General features: G+C 31.2%; 2 protein-coding genes across 2 annotated transcripts in view; one reads left to right on the forward strand and one right to left on the reverse strand.

Moving 5' to 3' along the window:
• The window catches only part of LOC113399382 (uncharacterized protein C14orf119), a 292988-nt gene that overhangs the window by 119825 nt on the left and 152465 nt on the right, over positions 1-20698 (reverse strand). The window lies entirely within an intron of this gene.
• LOC113399371 (enolase-phosphatase E1) lies at positions 66-20509 on the forward strand. Its single transcript, XM_026638489.2, has 7 exons — positions 66-320; positions 10095-10250; positions 11870-12012; positions 13431-13690; positions 13879-14030; positions 16734-18256; positions 18702-20509. The coding sequence occupies exons 1-6, from the start codon at positions 222-224 to the stop codon at positions 18249-18251; spliced, it is 2328 nt and encodes a 775-aa protein (XP_026494274.2). The 5' UTR covers positions 66-221; the 3' UTR covers positions 18252-18256; positions 18702-20509.

Consider the following 20698-nt stretch of genomic DNA (forward strand, 5'->3'; position numbering starts at 1 on the left):
TTTATCTCAGTCTCTCTTTTGATTAATGCATGCATCCCGCTCTCTCCCGCTCCCGAGCCAGCACCCGCGCGCCCTTCAGTACGCCGTGCTCTCGTGTCTCGTTCAATCAATGCTTTTTTTCTGTGGTGTGGGGTAGTTGTGTGGCGTGGAAGAAATTCTAGTCAAGTAAAAATAGAAAATAGTAACGAAAGTACGCCTGATAAAGGTAGTGCTGAGTAGAAATGGCTAATGAGAATAAGGAAATAGGTGACATCGTAAAGAAATGCAAAATCTTGCTTTTAGACATCGAGGGAACAACAACATCGATCAGCTTTGTTAAGGTAGGTCTAAATAATTTACCGGCCGGTGTTTTGTATTAACACGTGATAATTTTATGTTTTTTCTGTTATTAAACTGCAAGAACTATTTTCCATACTTGTATTATGTGCCTACCATATTTTCTACCTTAATTCCTAGGTTTTGTCATTGGCTGAGAAATGCAAAATGGTCGCGTTTTCAGATTCGCAACATGGAGGACAAATTCAAAATGGTACCTCTTTTATTCATCAATTTCAATTGACAAACAGTATTGATGTCCTTATGTTAAAAAAACGTGGTGGACATCATTTTATATAACTGATAATTTTAATTTCTACAATTAATTAGTATTTATAAATACTTCATATATCATATTTAATGATATATAATATCCTTGTGAAGAAACGTTTATTTATTTAAATAATATATAGTTTTTAATAAACGTGTATGATAAAATTACAGTCAACGCCTACCGGCATAAACAGCTGTTCGGCGCAGCTGGCTGGTAAAAAAATGTGGAACAGTTAACTGTCCTCTTCAAGCGAACGTCAGGTTAAGAGAGCTGTCTCTCTTGCACTCGTCATACTAGTAGTAAATCAAGACTGAGACAAAAAAATAATTGATGTTTTGTTATTTGGACTGTGTTACATTATGATTTCTGACTTTAATAATAATAGTGTTCAAACTACAACACTTATGTCTCTTGACACATTTTTTTATTAATAAAATAACTGAAGAATTATTTTATTATTATTACATACGGATTACCCTAACCCCGTCGGCAACAAGCGCGTTTGTTGCAATATAGCCTTTATTTCCACATTGTAAAGGGGTATATTTAAATGTATTCGAGACAGTCTATGATTATATTGGACTGTTCCGCCGAAAGCGAAATTCCGGCGCGTGGTTAGGCAGGGTCCAGTTTTTATACAATACCTACTTTATAAATGGTGAAATACTATTTGCGTATGTATGTATCTTTTTGACATGCAAAAATTTATTTTTGTAGTCTTTTGTAATTTATATTCTATTGAATGGTGGTCGAAAATGTTTTTCGAAATAAAATCATTAAAGCTTAATTTCAATTTAACTTTAAACGTGACTACATATAACTCAATTCCAAGTTAGCAGTAAGCTAATAAAGTAAGACATAATTTCGATACTCCGCTTCATTTGTGAGACTACACAGTCGTCAAACAGCTGATACGCCTTTCAATTTTGAATAACCTGTCAATCAGACGTTTACAAACTTATCATCACAATTTTTTATCGTCAAGTTAAATAAATGACGTCAACAAAAAATTCGAAACAAATATCGGTCTTATTTTTTTTTTCATACTGATTATGAAACAGCTGATGTGCAAATATCTTGGAGAATTTTCGGTTTTTGTATCCCCTTTAGAACTCTTCGATAGATAGTATAGTAAATACTAACGTTTGTCCTTAATGCGCCGCGTAATTTTTTACAACAAAGAAGAATCATATATAACTCAAACATATAAACATTATACGATTTTTAAACTGAGACACTAAACCAAAAAAAAAATAAACTATGTGGCTGTTGCTTTTTAAAAAAGTATAAAAATTGATTTAATAAAACAACTTAAACTAAATGTATAGACTTCAATCAATTCCATAATGGAATTTCGATTCGAGATGTTAAGAAGTATATTTTTAATTTGTGTTTAGTATTTTTAGTTGATATTCTGTCATTGCATTGACATTTTAAAACAGTAATCACTCATTTGTGTTCAGTGCCATTCGGTTTTTTGTACAGGTTACGTTAGTGACTACAATAATAAGTAGTAATTTAGAATAAGTAAAATATAAGTATTATTGCTGAGCAATATAAGAACAATTTATTAATTGGATTTTCATTTTAGTTTACGTCGTAAAAGTAAATTAATAACAAAAAACGGTGATTTTTATTATTTGACCCGATTGCAGTAATAATTAAAAGTCCAGACGTTTGTTATAAACACTATAATTGGAGCATATACTCGTAACGCTTGAGAACAAAGTGGCTATCCCTGCCCCGGGGCCGGTCGGCTGTCGGCTGTCGGCTGTCGGCTAGGCGGGCTATCCGGTTTGGACAGCGAATCGCAGTTCGTTCACCCATTATGCCGCATCGTAGACTTGAGTTTCACTAGCGTATCACGTTATGTTAAACGACAGAGTTGGTTTTCATACCTCCATACCTACAGCAATTTATGTAAATAAAGATTAAATTTTTAAATCGGTTTTGTTAACCAAACCCAGTGGATTGTAGACTGATTCTCTGATGATTTCCCACTGATAGATTCGGTCAATGTGGCCATTATCAATGGAGACTAAACAACTACAAAAGTGCACAAATATCAATAATTATGATAATTCGGTAATCTGACACGGCGTTAGTGAGTTCAGGAACCATGAGTTTTACATGCTTTCTAATACACAGGAGTATAAATATTTGTCAATTTCCGAACTCCGTGCATGATTCCGTCTACCCTTAGCACCAATATGCTATATACAATAACTTCATGCTTTGTTCTGTTAATACATGTATATTTATAGGTTCCAACCTAGAATGTTAACGCCTTAACTCTTAGATGAGTTCTGATTGTCGTTACTTATATATGATAAAATTGACTATCATACCACAACATTTTCTCACAAGAACATTTATTCCAAAAAATAAACAAATTATAGGTTTGGTTTTATAATTTTCCCTAAGTTAATCTACTGTTCAATGATCATTAATTCTCAACAATTTAGCATCAGTTTCAAGACCAACAATAATTTACGAAGTTCAACGTTTTAATCATATTTAATATTCTCATAGTTCAAAGAGAATGTTCAACCTTTAAGTAAGCGATGTCTGGTCTGACAGACACCGTGGGACCGTTCGATCTTTAAATTTTCACATTGAAAGTATTGTAACCCTGTGTCACTTTTCCTTTCATTATTTCGTCATATTATATCAACTTATTCTGTGAGGAGATCTTGTATCTTAAGAACGTCTTGATTGCATTCCTTGTATACTATATTAATTATTTTTTAATTGACTGATAGAGCTTTATGCAAAAACTCTTCTGCAAAGCAGCAAACTTGATTTTCTATTTCTATGTTCGAATTTGATAGGCGACTAAGTCAATTTAATTTTAAGCACACATCACGCGGGGCGTCATCGTTTAATGTTTGGCGACTCATTGACGGTGTAAGGAATGGTTAATATTTCTTATTGCACTCATGTCTATTGATAGCACGTTCGAATTCAGTATACCACATTTGTTGATTATTCATGGATATAATTTAAGTGAAACGTTTTTAATACCCTTGTACATGAGACGAAGTTCTGACCTATTTATCAGTCTACTTCTTGAACTTTTCAAAAGGAGACAGATTTTGACAAGTCTTCGGACAAATTGTAATTTTACAAAACAACAAATATATAATTGTATTATGCTTTTGAATTTTCTAAAATGAATATTATAATTACTTTTTCGATGGTAGGATTATGTGCAAGGTCGTCTGGGTAAGGTACCCCCCCACTCATCATATATTCAGTCGCTAAACAGTAATACATAGTGTTGTGTTCCGTGTTCAGTAATTATTAATATATTAATCGACTATATGTATATAATAATTCAAATCCGATAGTGTGTTTGATGGTTTTTATTGGGAAATCGCACAGGAGAAAAACCGCGAACAAAACTAGCTCCGAATAAATTATTCCAATTTATCAGAAGAAATTTTAATATATCGCGTGTTATAATATTATTAGAAATTTCTGCATTTATATTAATGTTTGATGAAACATCTCGTATACTTTTATCGTAGCATAAAAAAATATTATCTCAACTCGAACATTATGAAAACAATTCAATTGGAAGAAAGTTGGCAAAGCATAATCTCCCAGTAAATGATAAATTATTTGACAAAATAATTGTATAGTATAGTAAAGGGCTAGAATTTACATTTATAAAATTATATCACGTTGCAATTGGCCTGAAAAATGAATAGAAGACAAACATTTAATATCTCTGTTGTATACCAAGTACCAGTGTATATACGCTAGGAAGACTAATTAAAATTTATTTCGTTTTCTTTGTCCATCATAAGAATTTTATCATATATAGTTTTGCTTCTTCAATATTATTGTTTTGGACAAATATTTGCTTGGAAAGGTGCAAAAAGGTGAATGCAAATTCTACTTGTATATCGGTTTCTCTATTTGTATCAATAAACCCATCAAGTGTGAATCGGCCTAGCGTGAACAAGTTTCTCTTGTTACTCGATACGAATATTTCATGATAATCATTTAATCAAACAATTATTTGAAGATCGTGCGATAAGTGTAAAGCGACTTTAGCTATTCTTAATACTCCCTTCGGTTACTACCGATAACTATAAAACAGTATTCAACCGATAACTATAAATAATAATCTGTGTTGCTGTGTTTCGGTTTGAACCATCACACAATACTGCCTTGTATTGTATGGCGAATTTCCGGGTCAGATTAATAAAATAAATTAATGGGTTTTCTGTCAAGAAATTCAAGAACTGTCAAGTAAGAGTAGTTGCCTGGCTATAGAGGTTGGCTGTGTGTCCCATGTACGAAAATCACGTAAAGCCGTTGGTACTGGACCTGAACTATCTCCGATCGTGGCGAGTTGCGGTCTCATTTAGACTGTTACAAGTCAGGGAATAGCGAATGCATCTGTATTTTTATGCGTATACAAATAAAATATTGCACCAGCGCAAATTATCATATTTGTTTATCTGTATTTTTATTTAAAGTAAAATCAATACAATTAAACGTATATTTGTTTACAATTATGTTGTATCAGGTACTTGCCTTTCATACCAAAACTTGAATTTGTCTCCATTTTGAAAGGAAAAGATAAACATAATTATTTACAAATAACAATATATATCACATTATATTATAACTCGATTTTATGATTAATTCGTTTTTTAAATAGTAATCTAGTAATTTAAAGTCTAGCTTTTATACAATGACGAACTCATAATCTACATCAATGTTCAAGACGCCTTTGAAATAAACATTTTAACCAAGTTTTCAACCTTTTTATACAAATTAAATTGTAACGTACAGTTTGATTCGTTATTAACTTCATAACCGCGTAGTATAATATAATAAAGTGTATGTTTGTATACTGGATACCATTACATTGTTTTGGACAAAAACGATAAACGTAACAAAAATTGTTTTGGTTTGTTTATTGAGAAATTGATTTCTACAATAAAAAAAAACAAGTTTAAGCACATATTTAGGTTTTCAAAGGTTATTAAAGGGTCTTGTGGAATATTGTTCCATTCTTGTAAAATAGCTGTTCTTAGTGCTGCCAATGTTGTGGGCACAGGACTTCTCGCCTATATAGCTCTTTTTAAACTGTCCTAAACACGCTCAATAGGATTAAGATCCGGCCTGCGTGCAAATTCATGGTACGTATCCCAACCTCTTCGCAATATTGTCGAACTTGTGCAGCAGCGTGGGGTTGGGCATTATCCTGCATTACAGTAAAATTTTCACTTATTAATTTCATGTAAGAGGTACCACGTGATCTTCTAAAACCTCTGCTGTATAAAGCGTTATGCCATCAAACCACCTCTTCTACTATTTTGACAAACCATGTCGATGAACACATATTCCTTTCACCCGATCATCGAAATGCCAGCCCACACCATACACGAACCGCCTCCGAAAGGAACACTCCTCAACGCAACTTAAAGCAATATCTACCCCCACGTCGACCATAGTCTTCTGCGACCGTCTGCACTATTTAAACATGTTCTACACTCATCGGTGAACAATATGGAGGTCTATTGCGCTTCAGTAAATTTTAAAATGAACTTGTGTGTGAGGTGCAGACAGCTTTGGACCACTTGCTGGTCTAAAAGAGGGGGATTGTCGCGTCCTTATGCCTTATTGTTCGTGCACTCACGTTTACTCCACGCACTTCATTCAGCTCTGTTTTGATGTTAACTGACGTGAGGAAACGATTTCGTAGTGAAGTTGAAACAATAAATCGGTCGTCATGACGGGTGGTTGCTCGAGCTCTGCCGGTACTGGGTCTCCATTTGTAAGAACCTATCTTTACAAACCTTCGTTATACTCTAGAAACCGTAGACTGGTTTAAATTTCAATTTCTAGCAATTGTTCGTTAATCCAAGCTTCCCGGCGCCAATGCCACAATTTGAGCTTTTTGTTCAGACGAAATATCCATATATATGGTTACGAAACCTTTGTTGAGTTTAAAATACTAATAATCAATATTATGGGCAACAATAATTTAAATCGCAAAAGAAAAAATAAAACAAAAAGAATTAATTTCAAACTTTACTCTAATAACAGACGAAGTTGAGACTATGCATAAATTTTATTTTCCCGGCAATATTTTAATTTTTACTGCAGTTCTATTTCTAAATTTTGTATTTTTTTTGTATGATTATTGGACAATCTCGACATTTTCATTTAGATGTTAATCCGAAAGTAATTCTGTACGATACAGTTTATGGGGGTATAGTTCTGTGAAATTAGGTTAAAACAGTTCATCGAAGTTACACCATAATTTTTTCTTTTTTAATTTTAAGGATTATTTTTAAATATTCTGTATGTATATTGTGCATTTACCCTGAAACCTCCTAAATTAAAAATAAGAAAAGTATAAAAGGACAATATATCATTTTCAATATTAAACGTTTCTAATACCTAATCTTGATCAGCACACTTATTTCATTATTGCTTCATAGAATAGGTTTTCGAAGATTATCAAAGAATTCTATTGAAAAAGGTCATCAGTAACTTAATCGTGTTACATCACCTTACTGAGAGTTGACCGCTTCATTGTGTCAGCATGGTTGGATATTCGACATCTCTTTGATTTTGATATTCACCTATGATAACAAAAGAAGAGAAAAGGTACATAACATTGAATAGTTAAATAGATATATTCGTATACAATATAGTACGGAAGGGGGCAATACCATACATAAGAAACGTAAGAAATTAGGATAATACATACAAGTACAGTATATTTTAATTATGTCCTAGCCTAGGACTCCTAGGTAGGTGGATGAACAAAAGAGCCACCTGATGCTAAGTGGTCAACACTGCCTATAGACATTGGTATTTTAAGATATGCTAATCATTCCTCATATCACCAATGCGCCACCAACTTTGAGTATATTATGTCGCTTGTGCTTGTTACACTGGCTCACTTACCTTTCGAACCGGAACACAATAATACTAAGGCACCAATCTAGACGGGCTTGCTCTACCACCAAGTGAATATCTACCAACATTTATAATTAAATGTACTAGTTATAAACTATAAAAAACATTTGCAAAGTATTATAAGGTATACAAATAAAATATATAGACAATGATGTGTCGAGATGGCCCCTAATACTCGGCAGATATAGCAATAAACTAAAATTTAACCGAAATATCGCGTAATGAAAGCCAAACACCTCTGTTTTTCACGAGCTTTATGTTTGTACTTTATCTCTAGCTCAGCCGTAAAGGCATAGTGAGGAAACCTGCATTTTTCTTATGAAATTCAATGAATTCGACCGTCATGCATATAAAAGTTTGTAAATGTCCCAATGCTGAGCTAAACCTTCCGCTCCGTTGGAGCTTATTCCACCACGCATTGCAGATTGCTAGATACACATGTGTCAGATTTTCATCCACCTCATACTAGTTTCGTCATGATGGTGACCGCTGTACTTCTGTACGTGTGCTTGTCACTGAATTTCTATACGCTTTCGATTTCTATGATTTTATTTGTCTTTGAGTGAGTCATTAGATAGTTTAGATTGGATTTGGCGTTGCAATGCAATCTGTGCCTGGCCACTCGTATTTTATATATAAAATACAAAAGTAAATTAAGTGCATTAAAATTCAGCGCTCCTTATTCGGGTTTGAACTCGCAGTCTTATGTGTGGTAATCATTTGGCCACCAACAAAGTTACGTGAACCAAAAATTAATTAAAGTATACAAGTTATAGTTTTTAGGTTTTAAAGTTGTCCCTCAGTCAAAGCGCGACGAAAAAAATCCGCGGTGTTTATAATAGGATTTTGATACCACATAAACATTTAGCAAATTCAAATATCTTTATTCAACATAGAAACCTTCCTATTGATTGTCAAAATTCTACCACCGGTTCGGAAAGAAACAGCTCAGAAAATCTAATAAGAAACGATGAAAGAAACTCATCGGGAACATTAAACAGGGCCCATCATTGAAGTAGACTAGTTTTCAATGATGCAAGTAAACAAGATTTTATCGCGATAGCACTCCATTTTGTTTTATGAATAGTGTCAAATGACGCTATCTGGCTCTAATGGATTACATAATGTTACGTGAGGCCTATATGAACGTCAAAGGTGAACTGAGTATACAGAAACCAGCTGTTTTGGAAAAGCTTTTTATCTTCTGGGATCTGGCAAATGTATGTTTGAATGGATGCACGAATCTGATTTTCAAATGCAGAATCGAAAGCTGAACCCAATGACGTATGTATCGGGTCCAGCGTTGCGATTCTGTAAGAATTCACTTCGTGTCTCACTCGTGAAATGTTGACAACCGACTATGGTGCTATACCATTTTCATACGTGTATCCTATAAATTTTATAATGATTATAGTCAACGTCGAACATAGCACTTCGACATTTTACGCTCGTTTTCTGCGGTGAGATTCGAGTTTCAGTTTCTTCTTCATAGAATCTTCTTTATAGAAGAGCCCTACAGCTAAAACAAAATGTCACAGTCCGATATTCCGAACGTAAACTAATATAAAAGTTACTAGAATATTATTGAAATCAATAAAGCAATGACTCTGGGGTCAGTCAAAAGCAACAGATACAACCAATATTTAGCATTATAATTTAAGTGAAAAAGCAAATATCTTGAAAATTTGTATTTAAAAATTCATTGCAATTTTGAATTTGTTAATATGTTACTTTCTACTACTAAATTAACTCTTGATACATAAAGTATTTAAAAAATACGATTTTGTTAGTACTTTTCAACAAACCAACCCACATAACCAAAAAAAAGTAAGGATCATTTGTTGTTGCGCAAAAAAGGGATAAACCAACATACACTTTTGCTCATCGTAACTAAGTAATTTACGGTCGCAAGGGTTTGTGGGGAAAATATGTTGTATTTGTTGGAGGTATTTTGGTTGCTAATCGTATCCGGTTAGGTAACATTTGAATTACAAACTTATTATTGTTCCCTTATGAATCAGTATCGTTATAATTAATAAATTTTATAAACAATTTCAAGTGTTATTATAATAAGGTACATAACATGTACAATAAATACCTTTTTTTTTTTCAAACTCCTTATATTAAAGCCAAATCTTCCCATTTTAATTTGTAATAAAGAATAATAAGGATTTAGTTTTGTAAAGTCATCTTTGTAGGAATATAAAATATTTTACGCTTGATACCAAACAACCAGTTAAACCTTGAACTTTACTTGCGTCGAGGAAAGGGAATAAAAACAGTGTTTAGTTAATTGAATGTCTGAATATGTGGTTATGCATTTATATTTAAAACATATTTTAATAAAAAATAAATTAAATGATAGATACACGACAGTCGCTTTACTTAAAGATACAAGCTAAATATGTATAGTTCCTTGTATGAATAAAATTAAACTTGAGGTACAAAGCGTCATAAATTAAATTCAATTGATATTTTAAACACGCACAAGAATGTACTTTATAGTTAGAACATAAGTAGAACGTAAGTATTTTAAATAATTTTCTCTTTGTAGGACAAGCTGTTCCCGTATGCAGAGGAAAACGTTAAGCAGTTTTTGGAGAGTGAATGGGAGAACGGGGATGTGAAGGAGGCAGTGAGTGCGCTTCGAAAACTGGCGCTTGAGGACAAGGAGAAGAGCGTCGAAGGACTTGTCCCTATTCCTGGAGAGGTGAGGGTTTATTTTGTACTTTTCAATTCCTATGGCCATGAACTGTAAAGACCATTGATTTAAACAAAATCTAGAAAGATTGTCAGTCAATAAAACGCCTAACATTTCTATATTTTATAATCGTCTAGGTTATGTTACTGTTTTATTTCAATATAAATAAAATAAAATTTGCCCGTTATATCGTAAAATTATTATTTATTATCGTATATAAATCAATCATTTGAAAATAACTACTGTACAAATAATGATGAACCCACGCCGGGTTTGGTGGTAAAAAATATTAGCAGTGGGTCTCCATTGAGTCGCCTATTTTGACCTTTTGGAAGATCAATAATACGGGGTATTAAAATATTAAACGTTATTTGCATTATTACTCGAAGGTCCACGTGGTTCAATTATTAATATTACTTTGTACATACGGAAAAAATATAAAAAAAGTATATAATAGTAGTCGTAAACTTAGTTCCACTTCAGTTTACATAGTTCTGTTTAAAATTTTGCTAAATAAATATTTTATCGTCTTTTTTCACAGAAATGTCATTGTTTATAAATCCTGTGAATATACACATATAACCAATTCCAAAGGAAGTAGGAAAAAAATATAAATAAACTATTAGATTTAGGTATGTCATGCGATTTGCTAAGATTTCGACTATATTGTGAACTACTAAGAGTTTATGATAAATATATCTTTATTTATAACACAATACTATTACACTAAACTACTTATTTCAACTTCAATTTTACTTCCAAAATACCAATTACAGTTTCGTCGACGTTCAAAGCGCTATTTTTTCGTAAATCCATAGTGAATATCACAGATTAATCAAGCTCTCGACCAATAATATCACGTCAATATGCTGTCAAATGTTGTTTATTTAGCTTTTCTCCTCTTACGGTTGGAATAGAGTAATTGATAGTGCGCCGTATTTGTCTCTTTTAATCTGGTAATTTTGAAGACTCTGGATGGTGTCATTTTATCTTACTACGCCAGATTTAAGCATCAGCCGTATTGTTCAGCATAAGTAACGAGATTAAATTATTGTGTCAAAAATTAGGGAAATGAAGAGAAACTCTAAAAATAAAAAAACAATAATTTTGTTAAATTGACAATAAACAAACAGTCTATTTCATATGACAATCAGAGTTCAACAGTAGTATTGTTAAAAATATTAAGTTACTGAATTATATTTTATATCAAAAAGTTAAAATATGTATAAGATCCTCGAAAATAAATTCTCGAAAGTCATCTGTATTTGTAAACCTTAATAATAATTAATTAATCTTTGAATAATATATATATTTTTTATTATTATTTATTTCACACAAAAAACATCTATAAAACTATTACATGATTGCACTATGAGTAAAGACTTAATGTGTAATATAATATGGTTACTAAAGGAAAACAGGTCAAGTACTGGCTATCCTAGCTCGGCTAAATTAAATAGCCTGTGTTAAGGATAATCAGTCAATAATAAGCAGTAAATTAAGCTATAATATATTGTTTATTTCTTCATGTGTACTCTATTTGCACTGAATTATATGTTAATAATTGTTTTTACATGTATTTATTCATTTAGTCTATTACTAATATTGGAAAATTCAAAATATTTCAGGATGCATCAAAAGAAGATCAAATCGAGGGTTTGGTCAAGAATGTAAAGTGGCAGATGTCGTCTGACCGAAAGGTGGGCCCGCTGAAACAATTGCAAGGTCTTATTTGGAAGCAGGGCTATGACAAGGGAGATATAAAGGGCCAGTAAGTATTTCTAACTTTATATTATGTCAAAGACAATACTTATAAAATAATAAAGCGGGGCCTTGAAGATGTAGTTAATTGTTATTGTTAATATATCAATCAAGAACTATATGATGAGATAAAAGGGACGATAGATAACTGTATCAAATACTTTATATATTATATTGTTTGTATATCTTTATGTATTTATTTTTTAATGCTGCTCCCACATTTTTATTTATTTACATACTTAACCCTAAAGTATGTTGGACAGAATTATGATAAGGTTAAATTAAGTCTAAGTATGTTAATTAGTTGTTATAACATAAATAACATAATCAGCCTGTAAATTTCCCACTGCTGGGCTAAGGCCTCCTCTCCCATTGAGGAGAAGGTATGGAGCATATTCCACCACGCTGCTCCAATGCGGGTGTTGTTATGTGGCTCTTGATTTCAAAATATTAATTTATATATTAATTGAATATGTGGCTTCATTCAATTGTTGCAATTATTTATTAGTAAATTGAATTTAAATTTCTCTGAGTGGAAATTATTCATGTATAAATCTAATTAATTATTTATTACTTTACAACAAAACTTAAAACAGTCAATATTCTTAGATAAAATTTAGAGGTTAAGAGTTCATATTATCTTGAATGGCAAGGCTATGAACGAAAATAATAATTTATTTATATAAACTTCCTATTCACAATATTTTATCTTCCTTATATCTTTTTTTGTAACTATCAATCAGTCTACATATTGCTCTTTTTGGAAAATGTCTTATTTTATTTTAATGCCTTATTTTTTTTTTACTTATACGGATATATCAGGTCCCGGTCAGATCAATAAAGGTATAGCTGTGCCCAGAAACGCATGCCCATGCCTAGAAAGGCACGTCGTTTCATATTGCCGTCCCCACAAAATATAAAAGTGATAGACTAGAGAGTGCTAATGTGTTTGTATATACTTGTGCTTTGCACTCATGATATGCCCCACACAGTTGTCTAGTGTCATTTGAGATTGCTGTGAGCTATAAACCTGTGGTTTATCATTTGTATAATTGTAGGATACATTTTTACATGTTTAAATAAGTTTGTTAATATAGTTTGTTAAATGACGATTCAAAAGTGCTTGTAAAGCCTACTTGAATATTTTGATTTTAATAATCAAAATCAAAATAATTATTTATCTACTATTTTTATCATTTGAATAAATAATAAAGCTCAAAGGGAAAGTGATATTAAATACACTTTAAACCTTTTAAATCAAAATACATATTTCAAAATGAACTGATGAATACTATGTCATCTTAAATTATCGATTTAATATATTTATTACTTTCATGTGAAATAAATTATTTTTACTTTGTTAATTATCCTTTCAACATTTAAAACTGAAAAAAAATGATAATTCACGAAAATATTGCTTATTCACAGTGTATATGACGATGTATCTTCTGCACTTGAGCAATGGCACTCTGTGGATGGACAAAAGATATACATATATTCATCTGGTTCAGTCCAAGCTCAGAAACTTTTGTTTGGACAATCACTCGCTGGTGACTTGCTGAAGTACATTGATGGTCACTTTGACACTGCTGTTGGAGCTAAACAAGAATCAGCCAGCTATACTTCTATTGTCGAGAAAGTCGGCTGTAATGCTACCGATATTCTATTCCTTACTGATATCGATAAAGGTAAGGAAAAGTTATTTTAAATTAATTTAATAAAATTGTTAAGTTTTTCAAATACTTTGCAGAATTTTAACTTAGAATTTAATATCAGAAAATAAATGTTATATATAGTGCTATATGTTTTATGATATTAATTTTATATTACTCATGAATTAACTCTTGCTTACATTTTTTAAAATAAATAATTACAGAAGCTGAAGCGGCGAAAAGCGCTGGATTATGCGTGGCGCTCGTCAGCCGAGAAGGCAATGCTCCTTTAAGTGCAGAGGCTACAGAGGCCTTTGCAGTGATCCACTCCTTCACACAACTCTCCGTCTCCAACAAGCGCAAGACCGATCCTCAGGTGCTACCCCGATGATGTTACGATGTTATTCACAGTAGCCAGCTTGCATGCACTATGTATTTTATATGTTTATATCGGGAATGGAGGTTAGTATAAAGCTTGTGAATCTTAAGGTTGTGGTTGCATTTTGTAATATGAGAGTTTGGTTGGTTGTAGTAGTTAGAATTTTATTTTGCGATTATTTACACTGTACTGACAATACTAGTAACAATGTATGTTAAAAAAGTTTTATACTCTGTTCACTTAAGGAAAATATTTTTTTAAATAGCAATGGCCAAAATAGTTAACTAGCTTACAGCCCTTTCAGATTATTTTAATTTAATGAAATTAACATATAATTGTAAGAAATAAATAGTATCCAATATAGGGTTTTTTTTATTTCTATAATGTTTTCATTTGAACGATTTTAAACTTACTTTAATCTCTATAATATATAATATATTGTTTCAATGAGATAGCATTTTTTGGATTATTTGGATATTTTAAATAAAAAACTGCATGTACTTCTATTAAAAATAGCATCTAATAGGATAATAAATCTATAATACAATAAAACTTTAATTATTCTACAGTGAACAGTGTATAGATAGTGTTAAATTACATGCTTATAGAACAAGCTGAACATCTTGTTTTTTAAGCTGCTTTATATTATTTACTACATTAAAATGTTATCATGTTAACTAAATATTTATAATCACATTTTCCCACAACAAGAATAAAAAATAATAAATATTAAGTACGAGGCAGACTCTCTGCATTATTTTTAGTAAGAGAATTACCACAGATATCAGTTTATTGATAATAAAAATAATTTTAAATATAAAAATTAAATATTTGTTTCATTTAAAATAGATATAAGCAAATTCTTTGACTGTCCTAAATTTTAAATGACAGTATGATCATGAATCGTATTCAGACAGTTCAGACTTTCATTTATATTTCCTTGATTAATTGAGGATCAGGCAACACTACTACGTATTGCAAAGTGTGTAAAGCATTGTTTTTATGTTGTATGATAAAACTATGTATATGAATAATAATGTATTTTTATATTTAAAAAAATTGATTTACTGGTGATTGTAATGGCAAGAAATTGACATAAAATATATTTATTATGAAAGTACATATTTGCTTCTGATATAATATAAAAACAAAGAGTTTTCTTTAGAAATGAAATAAATCTACATCATATTAAGAGGAATTATTAAAATTGTAACAATTTCAAAAAGTGTAATGTTACCAAATTTTTTTTGGGAAATGGTGATTTATTTATTTGCAATTATATAAGATAGTTTTTCATAGAAGTTATTTTATGGTTTAAGAAGTGGTATTGCAAGCTATTTATATCATTAAAGCTATATGCTAACGCATGAATAGCCTTGAGCATTAATAGTGTTTTGACATACATAGATGTATTTTTAAAGATAAAATTACACGAAATATTTAATTTTATGCTTTACCTTATTTAAGGGTAATAGGTATAGTTAAGCTCAATTATTTGCTATTAGCTTCTTTTTAATATATTTTGCGCATGATATTTATAAAATACTATTAGAATATTATATATTTTAATTGTTAAAATTGTCTAATTAATATAAAATATGTAAATTATAACAGAACTTAATTGGATAAAAATGTATTTGAATGCATTGATATGCCTTTTAAATTTATATATGGATAAAATAATTATTGCAATTTGCAAAGGTATTGTACATTTGATTGTTAATATTTAAACTGCAATTGAAAATATGCATGTGAAACGTCTTTAACATAACAAACTGTAATATTTGTTAACCTATGAAACTAAAAATTTAATAATATTTTGAATTAGATAAAGATTCATTTCATATACTTGCTATTGATTAAATATTCTACTGGAATTTTAACTAACTGATAATACTACTATAATTATAACAATTGCTTTTCTATTGTAATTAAATATATAATATATTGATTTTTAGTCGATCAAAATTCAGTATTCAGCTGTCGAAAATTTCAGTATTATGAGTTCCGCATTTTTCACAATATAGAAACAAAGTACAGATCAATGTGATATAAAGTTTCCTCGTTACAGTGCGTGCTCTCTATTTGTAAAAAAAAATAAGGGTAACTGCCATACCTGAAATTGAATGATAGCAAACATCCAGGGCTGAGATCAATCTATATTATAATATAATGTCAGAATATCTATCATAATCGAAATAATATCCGATTGTGATATGAAAATATGGGTATTATTATTAAATTATGGAAATGAAAAACTCTTGACTTAAATTTTATTTTTATAGGATAATGAATGACAGTTTTAAAAATGACATGATGTTTAGTCAAGAAAATGATTGTTTTTCTACTATACCTTAGATAGATTTCTAATAAATTTCGTATAAGTTAGTCGGTTGGAGGCTAGCTATTTTCGAAAGGAGGTTTATTAGAATTGAGTTCTTTTAAAACATGTTGACCGAAGACTTATTTACAAATTCAGACTTAAGTATAATTTGGTAGAACAAATCGGGTCCTAAATATCACTTATGGACATTCTTGTGCAATATGGGATTCCACTAATTGTTGGAAGACAAAAACAAAGGTCTGTAGGTTTACCTCATCAGTCAACAGACTGTCCAGAATATTCTCCTCTGATTATCACCGAAAATAATAATAATATTACATATCATTTTTAAACAAAGTTGTATGTTATTGTTTCAGGATGAACAACCAGCTAAAGTCCCTAAAACAGATGTAAGCTATGATGTTAAGACAGAAGCAGAGACAGCTGCTAATGAATCTGCCATTAAGAATAAAGAAAAGGAAGAACCAGAAAAAATGGATGTTGAAGAAGAAAGTCAACCAGTGAAAGATGCCACAAAAGAAGAAAAAATTAAAGATGAACCCATGCCAGTTATCATTGAAGAAGTTACTAACGATGTCGATGCCTCAGGTTCTAAACCAATTGTAACTGAAGTTAAAGAAGATAAAGTTGAGAAAAAAGAAGAATCTGAAAAAATGGAGACCGATTCTATTGAAAAGGTAGAAGAGTCTAAAGATAAGACTCAAAAAACAGAAAAAATTGAAAAAGATAAGACTGAACCTAAGGCAACCACAAAAGAAGCAAAAGAAAGCATTGCACCGGAAGAAAAGACTGATAATGAAAAATCTGATGTGCCAAAAGTAAATTCTGAAGAGAATAAAGATGAAAAAACTACACCAATTGCAAAAGAAGCTACGTCTACTATTATTACGGAAATAGAGGAAATAAGTGATAAAGAAAATATTGGTGACATGGCAGAAATTGTTGACGATATAGAACCAGTAGTTGAGGAACCTAATGCGGCGGAAGATATTGAAGATTTGCAGAATGTTGGTGAGGTTTTAGAAAAAGAATGTGATGAAATTTTATCTAAAGTACAAGACGTTACAAATTTGGATAATATTCCACTTAAACCTTTATTAAATCCTATTGTCGAAGAATCTATGGAGACCGAAAATTTAGACTCTAATGATATTGTTGAAAGAATATTAGAGTCGGAAATAGAGCTTGAAATGAAACAGCAAGATGAGAATAATAAGAAATTAAACGAAGATACTAAAGTACCAACGAAAGAAGATTCAATTATTAATAATGATAAAAAAGATGAAAAAACCGAGGCAGTAGAAGAAAATAAAGAAAAAACAGAAAGCTCAGAAACAAAAGAAAATAAAGCCAGTTCTTCAGAAACGAGTTGTGATTCAGATGAAAAAGTAGTGGAAAGCAATGTTGAGATTGAAATTACTCCTGAAAAAACAGAAACAAAGAGCAGTCCACAAGAAAAAGAACCAATTAAAGATGCTGATGAAAAACTAAAACCCGTAATTGAGAAGAGTGTCGAGTCTTCATTAGAAGATAAATCAAGTGATGTCAAAGTAGCTGAGACACAAGTAGACGCGGTTAAGGCTGAAGAAAAATCTAAAGAAAGTACAACAGATGAGTCGCAAGTAAATGGCAAAACAAATGGTGAAGCAGATAAAGTGAATCAAAATGGAGATGCTAGTAATGATGAAGAATTAAGTTCGCGACTGTCAGTTGAAAATGTTAAAGAGGTAAATGGCTCTAACGGAGATTCTATGAAAACGGAGAACGGTCAAGAATCAAAGAAGTTGGAACCAGAAGTATCTGATATTAAAGTAAAGACAGTTACAACAGAGGAAAAGCGCACCGAACTTATAGAGCAACCTACTGAGGCATAAATTGGGTAAGTTAATTTACTTTACCCATGGCTTCCTTCCGTAGTCACTCACGCTTAATCTGCTCGCAATAAAAAAAACAATTTCTCGTTTGACGGTTTCTTGGTCGTTTTTGACTCACATTTCATACTCGTATTCTGTGTGTAGAAAAATATACTGGAATATTTTCGTATTCAGTCTTCTGGTATGTATAGTGGAAGTTAGGCCCTCATATGTAGTTGTGCTCACTTTTGGGGTGGAGAACGCCAATATCAGTAATTTGACCAGATTCAAAAACGGGCAGTTCAATTTGTGGACGAAGTTTACTTGCAGGTTGGGAAGTCTTAGAGCATTGAAGTGATGAGTTTTCTTTTTGTATTCTATCGACTCTACAATGGAGTGTTCCAAAGTGTTATTTGAATAAATAAACATATTACAAAATTGCTAAACCTAGCAAATAAAAACTGTTTTCAGTGTCGGGCGAGGTGTTTTCTGGGCGTCTAAGCGTTGGCTCACATCAGATGATTGACAAGACTGAGGCTGCTCCCAGGCTGACATCACTATCTAGTTTATATGTGTATTGATAATGAACATTAAATGTACCGCGCGGTGACTGTTTTGTACATTGCCGACGTAAAGCAATACTTATAAAATGTGTAAGTGCGATAAATGATTGTATAAGTGACGCATATTTTCTACTCATGATGAATGTGAATTTGTTGCAATCAATGAATTCTTTTGAAATATATGATGTCTACGCTTTTTAAGTTGTACACTGTAATTAAATATTGTCATTTAATACCATAGACCTGGTATGGTTATTATGCAATAATTTATTGAGCTTAGATATTTTATATTCATTTTACTTATCTGTGGAGTGTCTTACAAGATGAATGTTGATGTGTTATACAATTTGCCGAATTGTTTTTTTTTTTGTAAAGAGTGACAGTACAATTACATAATCGTAAGAGATGGATGAAATGGTTATCGCACAATTTTCATCACATTATAATAAGCGTATGGAACATTCCTTCACAATTGATTGTTTTAAGGAAATTAGTTAGGATGCTTTTTAGATTAATTCCTTGTATTCGTGCTCTGTTCCTGTGATGTGTGGATTCAAGTGTTTTTGGACTATATTGTAATAATGTATGTTGGAGGATTTTATGGTCCTACTTCAATTGATATTATTATTATAAGAAACTATTTATAGGTTAACGATTTTTTTATTGAAAAATTGGCCGCTAATAGTACCAAAAATACGTTATGAATACAATTTATTGACTTTTCTTTTTACAAATATATCACTAATATTTGCGCGAGTACAAGGCAGGCATTGTACAATTTTGTCACCGCTTGTCGTATTTGGCTAAGGTAAGTTTTATTCCTAAGTATTAACTGTATTGTGATCTTAATTAACGTACACATTACAGAATTTTCGTATTTTTCTTACACTGCCAAAACACTTGACCGTCTCTCGTTCAACGTTGGTTTGCCTTATACATTGTGATATTGACATGACAAGACTGTAATTAAATAAGTGATTCATTTTTGGGCTGTGTAAGTATGGTATAAATAGGTGCAGAAGGGAAACGACTGAATGGAGATGGTATATTGGTTGCTGCGTCACTAAACACCACTACGGATCTGTAGAATTGTTTATTATTTCGCACAGATATTGTTAAATTGTATTTTAACTTTTATGTATTATAAACCGCCTGTGATTTTTTTTATTTCTATTTTAATATTTATAATTGGTATGATAAATTACAATCAATAATTTAATTTTATACTGTAGATCAAAAATTAAACCCAATCTACATTAAATAACTAGTCATGGTGTCTCAGAATCTCGAAGTACTTGTAACGTGTACGTAACATGCATATTGGTACTTTTTGTCTATAGTGTTCAATGATACTATTTTGTTTTTAATTATAAGTTCCAAATTTATGTTCCTTTAGTTTGTAAGGTCGCAGAAATGAGGTCAATTTGGCAAACCATCGTTGATTGGGAGACCAAGCTCCTTTACGTAGACTGATTTTTTACTAATATTTACTCTCAACTTCCATTCAATATCTCAAACCAGATTTTTTTATCAATTTTATTTTTGCTGAACAGTGTCAAATTGAGATAATTGATACATGAGAGAAGCTTGAGTATTATGTAAGTTCTTCAGTTTCCTAGGATACCTTGTATAAATAACAAGATTTTGAACGCGTCTGAAATGTATTAATTTGAATTATCACCACTAATGACGTTGAAATATAATGGATGTAGAATTTTTGTTTTTTTTATTTTCGACCCTTCATCATTAAATAAAATTACTTATTTTGTAAGCTGCTGCTATACAGACAGTGGCAGACAGTGTAAAAGGTGTGCAGCCACAAATAGACATTATTCTACAATAATGGCTATTGTCACGTTAAAAATGATTTGATCAGATTTGATTTTAGAAATTATTATTGTTATA

The sequence above is a fragment of the Vanessa tameamea genome, chromosome 19 (genome assembly GCF_037043105.1).
Source record: "Vanessa tameamea isolate UH-Manoa-2023 chromosome 19, ilVanTame1 primary haplotype, whole genome shotgun sequence".
NCBI classification, from domain to species: domain Eukaryota; kingdom Metazoa; phylum Arthropoda; class Insecta; order Lepidoptera; family Nymphalidae; genus Vanessa; species Vanessa tameamea.